Here is a 6,899-nt window from a genome sequence, read left to right as displayed (position 1 = left end):
TAATGACCAATCAAACAAAACTAATACAGCTTCACATCCAAACAATGTATATGGATTACCCATGAATCAAAATACATCAATTGATAGAATTTCAATAGAAACAAGATATCAAACCGGTTTTGGTAATTGCATTTAATTAAAATGAAGAAGAAACATTAAACTAGAATATAAATTCCAAATATTTCTGGTAGTTCATACTTCACCTCCCCTCAGTTCAGAACAAACCTGAATAGTTGAGAAATATGAACTTTTAGAAAATAATATTTTCATCCATAGTCAATTTATGTGCAAGCAATTATGATCAGAAAGTCATTCGTATTTCCTTCATTTTAAGTATTAAGGATTGATACAGAAGATCTTCTCTAAAATTCCTCTCCTTCCATCTAATCTGATCATCATTTGAAATTTATTATGATGGAAGCTACATATCTAGACCTCCATTTTATTTTGGATGTGCAGGTAAAGACTAGTAAGGACGCTGCCCTACATAGTTGCCTCGAGGAGCATAGTTGCAAATGACAAAGTCCCAGCCATTGTTGCAGTGAACCTTAGCACACCCAAGACGAACTGAGCTTCTCCAGACCACCTGAGTGTAGTGGCCGCAAACTTTTCCGGCAGCACAAGAGTTGGAGTTGTAGTTGTAGAACTGTTTTTCGTTTACCCACATCTTCACAGCATTGGTCCCCGACAAGCTAGGCATAGCAGCGGCGAGGTTCTCGCCATAGGGTCCATTGGAGTGCTTCATGGCACAGTCGCCAATCCTCTGATTGGCGTATCTCTGAGCGTAGCCCGCCAGCGTATTGTCCCATGTCATAGGGCCAACCCCCACTGCTCGACGAGCTTCGTTGTGGGCATTTATGTAGTCCTGTGGGGAGTCTTGAGCTTCAGAGACATGGAGCAAGGCTAGGCCAACCATCATAATGAAGAGGGACGATTTAGCCCTACACAACGCCATTTTCGATACTCACAGACTAGGGTAGAGATCGTTGATGAAAAAATATAAGCGTAGAGTAGAGTATTTATAGCCCAAAAGAGAGGAATATCCACATCAAGGATGTAACGAAGAATATTCAAAACATGGGCTTCTCGACAGATCTTATCCACTGAGCCACGGGGATATTTTTATTGTGACATAAGCAAGTTGACGTAATCAATGCAGAGTTACATGACGTCACAATACTCATCAAGGTCTTTGAGTCAATGAATTATCTATAAACTCCCTTAAATTAACGAAAAACTAGGTGCAGGTTCAATGCAGATTTCTGATTCCTACTATAGAGCTATAAACAACCCACATTCTATACACTACACTAGGGGTGTCAATTGGACTGCATTTGGTCCAATCCGATCTGGTCCAATGTGAGTCCATTATAAATGGAGCAGGTCCAATCCAATCCAATTAATGAATGTTTTGGACCAATTTGGACCGGTTTAATTCAATGTTTGAACCGTCCAATCTGTTCAAATTCATTTTGATTTAGATTGCTTTCAACCCAAACCCGGTCCATTGACACATATATTCTTATCTTGTATCAATGGACCAGATATTGGATTAATCTAACCCAATTCAATATAAATTTGTTACGGATGGACTAGGTCCAATCCAATCTAATAAATATTGTGGATCAAATTAGTCCAATCCAATATGTCTTGTTGGTCCGTCCAATCCGTCCAAATTGATTTTCTTGCCATCGAGTTATAGTTACTTTTTTTTTTGCCATAGAGTTATAGGCATTGGGCTGGCTCTCGGAGCCAGTGAAGAAGCTCCCTGCCGAACCAGCTTCAGTCATATTAAGCCTTATTTTAGCGTAGCCTTATCTTCTGTATGAGTCTTATCTTTTGTATGAGTCTTATTTCTTATGTTTTAGTTGGTTTTGGTTTTTGTTTTCATTATTCTTTTAGTAGTTTGTACCTATTGGTTAGCCGAGATCCTCGCAAGAGGGAGTGAACTCAAACTTTGTATATATTCTCTGCAATCGTGTGCTGAAACAGAATAGAAAGAAAATATTTTCCTTCAACCTGAAGTTTCTCATGGTATCAGAGCCAGGAACATTCGACTGTCGCACAACCTTCTGAGTTTGCAAATTTTGATCATTCCTGATCTCTGTTCGAGGAGCAGATCTTTGAGGATTTTGTAGAGCCCTCTTTACTTCCAAAGCTGGTATCTGTGATATTCGATCATTCCTGATCCCTGTTCATGGAGCATATCTCTGAGGATTGTGTAGAACTCTCTTTACTTCCGTTTGTCGAAACTGGTATATGTTATTCGCTGAAACCAAGAAGAAAAATTGCTTTGACTGATCAATCATGGCGGATGGAAGAGAGAAGCGGAATGAAGGTGAGGGCGGAAGCAGAAAGGTAGTCTCACCATACTACTTGACTGCCAACGACAACCCGGGTAATATAATTACCCAAGTTCAATTGAAAGGAGATAACTATGAAGAATGGGCTCGAGCAATGCGGATGGCGCTCCGAGCCAACAAGAAGATCGGATTTGTCGATGAGACTATATCTTAGCCCACAGATGATTCATCGGAATTGGAAGACTGGCGGACTGTAAACTCGATGCTGGTTTCATAGATCCTCAACACGATAGAGCCGAGCCTGCGTTCTACGATCACGTATATGGAGGCCGTGAAGTATCTATGAGATGACATCAAAGAACGGTTTTTAGTAGGCAATGGGCCAAGAATTCAGCAACTCAAGGCAGATCTCGCGAACAGCAAATAGGTCGGTCTCCCAATCATGACATATTATGGAAAACTGAAACAAATCTAGGAAGAACTTGCTAATTACGAGCAAATTCCAACATGCGTTTGTGCGGGCTGCAACTGCAACATTTTTGCAAAGCTGAAGAAGAGACAGGAAGAAGAAAGAGTCCATCAGTTTTTGATGGGCTTGGATGACACAGTATATGGAACAGTGCGTTCCAATATTCTGGGCACCGATCCGCTGCCAAACATGAACAAAGCCTATGCCATTATGATACAAGAGGAGCGGCTGAGAACCGTGACCTGCGGCAAACAAGAAAAAAGAGAGGCGATGAGCTTTGCTACGCAAGCACAAGGTGGCATAAAAAGAACGGGACACGACACAAAAGAGAAATCTGTAGTGTGTACAAACTACGGACGAACAGGACATGAGGCTGAGAGTTGCTTTCAACTAATCAGCTACCCGGACTAGTGGGGGGACCAACCAATATCTACTGGAAGTGGGAAAGCTCGAGGCCGAGGAACACAAGGCAAAACTGGTCATGGACGTGGAAGCGTACAGAGAGCAAATGCTGCGCAAGCGGTAGGGCAAACCTTTGAACCAATTCACGTGACAGAGGGAGATCGTACAACATTCGATGGATTGACTAATGAACAGTGGTCCACTTTTCTTAATCTCTTGAATTCTTGCAAACCCAGCACAAATGAGAAGTTGATAGGTATGAATTGGATAATTGATACAGGACCCTCTCACCATATGACCCGGAACTTGAGTCACTTGCATGATACCGAGACTGTGACTGGTTGTCAGGTTTGATTGCCCGATAGAAAGCATGTCATGGCAATACAGGAGCTTCCTCGTTCGTATTGTAACCTGATATCTGTGTCGCAATTATTAGAGGAGTGAAATTGTTATATCCAATTCACTAATAAGTTTTGTGTTATACAGGACCACACTTTGAGGATGGTGATTGGTGCTGGTGAACTACGCGGAGGGCTCTACAGCTTCAAAGGTGTGTACTCAAGCAAGGTTCACAAAGCAGAGGTCGAAGCATCATATGAGTTATGGCACAAGATAATGGGTCATCCCTCCGAGAAAGTAAGTAAACTTCTTCCTGATTTGAACATTAGATGTGGTAGCGGAAATAGGATTTGTGGTGTTTGTTCAAAAGCCAAACAGACAAGAAGTACGTTTGATTCTAGCGAAAATGATGCTAAAGGGACTTTTGATTTGATTCATTGCGATTTATGGGGTCCGTACTCTGTACGGGCGTCTTGTGGTGCCTCGTATTTTTTTACTATTGTTGATGATTTCTCGCGAGCCGTTTGGATTTTTCTACTTAATGACAAAAGTGAAGTGGGCAAAAAGCTGCGGAACTTCTTCACTATGGTTAAACACCAATATGACAAATTGGTGAAGATAGTTAGAAGCGATAATGGTACTGAATTTACTTGCTTGAAGGAATATTTTTCTGAGCAAGGTATAATACATCAGACCTCATGTGTTGAAACACCACAACCGAATGGACGTGTCGAGAGAAAGCATAGACATATACTGAATGTTGCCAGAGCCTTTAGATTTCAGGCTAATCTCCCTATTGAGTTTTGGGGAGAGTGTGTTATGACAGCTGGTTATCTGATCAACGGGACCCCCTCCACTCTCCTTTTGGGGAAATCACCGTATGAGATGCTGTATGGGTAGAAATCAAGCTACAAACATATACGAATGTTTGGGTGTTTGTGTTATGCGCGAAGCCTAAATCATACCAGGGATAAGTTTGCTAGTAGAGCCAGACGTTGTGTGTTTGTAAGATACCCCTTCGGCAAGAAGGGGTGGAGATTTTATGGCTTAAAAAACAATGAATATTTTGTCTCTAGGGATGTGGTGTTTTCAGAAACTGAGTTTCCTTATGCTATTGAAGAAAAACAAGTCAAACGCGGACACAATGATGGTAATCTTGATTAAAACCAGGTAGCAACTAAAGTAAATGATGAGGAGGATAGTGAAAGTAAAAGAGGCAGTACTCGTGAGGTCATAAGAGAGGCAGAGCAAAGCGACAGGTGTGAAAATAATGAAGGGGAGCATGATGTAAGGGGGGGGGTTCTATGGAAGTTATGAATGCAGGGAATGAGCAGCTTGGACGAGGCCATAGAGTGAAGCATCTTTCCACTCGTCTCAAGGACTACGTCATACACACCACATAGTGTTCCAACCATAGTCTGAGCCCTTCTACTAGTTCATCTCGCCAATCTCACTCCTCAGGTACTCCCTATCCTATAACACATTATGTGAATTGTGATAAATTTTCTTTGCAACATTGCTCTTTCTTAGCAGCTATCACAGCTAATCATGAGCCCTAGAGTTATTCAGAGGCTGTCAAGGACTCTCGTTGGAGAGAGACAATGAGAAAGAAAATTGAAGCTTTGGAGAACAATAGAACCTGTACAGTGGAGGACTTCCCGCTAGGGAAGAAGGCTCTCGGAAGTAAATGGGCCTACAAAATAAAGTACAACTTAGATGGCACAATAGAGCGGTACAAGACGCGTTTGGTGATATTCGGAAGCAAACAGGTTGAAGGGATAGACTACAATGAAACATTTGCGCCAGTGGCAAAGATGGTTACAGTTCGGTTATTCCTTGCAATTATTGTGGCTAAAAACTGGGAACCGCATTAGATGGATGTACAGAATGCGTCTCTTCATGGAGATTCGAAAGAAGAAGTGTATATGAAGATGCCTCCTGGATTTGCTTCAAGACTACCTGGAAAGGTGTGCAAGCTGCATAAGTCGCTTTATGGTATGAAGCAGGCCCCTCGTTGCTGGTTTGCTAAATTCACGACAGCCTTGAGATAGTATGGCTTTACCCAGTCACAATCTGATTACTCTTTGTTTACGCTTCGACGGAAGCAGATGGTCCTCTGATGATAAAACTGGAGAATTACAGGAGGCTAGTGGGTCGATTAATTTACTTGACCATTACCCGTCCTGAATTGTCCTATTGTGTGCATGTGCTCACTCAATTTATGCAGAACCCCCGTGAAGAACACTGGGAGGCGGCTTTACGTGTGGTGCGATATTTGAAAGGTAACCCGGGACAGGGAATTTTCCTTCCAGCTGACAGTGATCTTCGATTATATGCTTACTGTGATTCTGACTGGGCCGGGTGTCCACTGACATGACGCTCTCTCACCGAATACTTTGTTTTATTGGGCCAAGCACCTATCTCGTGGAATACAAAGAAGCAACTTACAGTGTCCAGATCATTAGCTGAGGCGGAATATATGTCTATGGCAACCGCTGCATGTGAATTGAAATGGTTAAAAGGGTTATTGCATTCATTAAGAGTTGGTCATCCTGACCCTATGCGATTATACTGTGATAATCAAGCAACCTTGCATATCGCTGCGAATCCGGTCTTCCATAAGAGGACTAAACACATTGAAGTAGACTGTCACTTTATCCGCAGTGAAATCCATAATGGGAATATAGGGCCTTCCTACGTCCGGACTTCTGAGCAACTTGCTGATATGTTTACAAAGTCCCTGGACAGGCAACAATTCGAACATCTTCTTGCCATGTTGGGCATTTCCCATTTACATGCTCCAACTTGAGGGGGGGTATTAAGCCTTATCTTAGCGTAGCCTTATCTTCTGTATGAGTCTTATCTCTTATGTTTTAGTTGGTTTTGGTTTCTGTTTTCATTATTCTTTTAGGAGTTTGCACCCATTGGTTAGCCGAGATCCTCGCAAAAGGGAGCGAACTCAGACTTTGTATATATTCTCTGCAATCATTTGCAGAAACAGGATAGAAAGAAAACTTTTTCCTTCAACCTGAAGTTTCTCAAGTCAAGTTTCTAACATACCCACCTCTACCGTATTTCACATACTTAATCTATGGTTAAGTATGATTACATTAACCGGGAAAATTCCTGATCAGTACCATGTAGTTTCGGCTTATTGCCACTTTGATCCTCAAACTTTAAAATGGTACAATTCAGTACCCAAAATTGAAAAACGTAACAATTCAGTACCTATCGCTAATTAGCTGTTAACCAGCCATAAAGTGGCATTTAAAAAAGACACAAATGCCCTTCAAGTGTTAATTTTCTTTATCAACCATCTAAATGTTGACAAAAAATTAATGGTCCCAAATCCTTGTCTTTTCCGTTCAAGAAAGTTAGGGTCACAT

General features: G+C 41.7%; 1 protein-coding gene across 1 annotated transcript; it reads right to left on the bottom strand.

Moving 5' to 3' along the window:
* Positions 1-298: 298 nt before the first annotated feature.
* Positions 299-976, bottom strand: LOC148852943 (basic form of pathogenesis-related protein 1-like). The gene has a single exon (XM_088946552.1). It carries the CDS (start codon positions 953-955, stop codon positions 467-469), a length of 489 nt encoding a protein of 162 aa, XP_088802678.1. The 5' UTR covers positions 956-976; the 3' UTR covers positions 299-466.
* Between the last annotated feature and the right edge of the window lie 5,923 nt (positions 977-6,899).

Source organism: Nelumbo lutea, chromosome 5 (genome assembly GCF_056320005.1).
Source record: "Nelumbo lutea isolate HS-2025 chromosome 5, American lotus-T2T, whole genome shotgun sequence".
NCBI classification, from domain to species: Eukaryota; Viridiplantae; Streptophyta; class Magnoliopsida; order Proteales; family Nelumbonaceae; genus Nelumbo; species Nelumbo lutea.
This window is presented reverse-complemented; position numbering and strand designations above follow the sequence as displayed.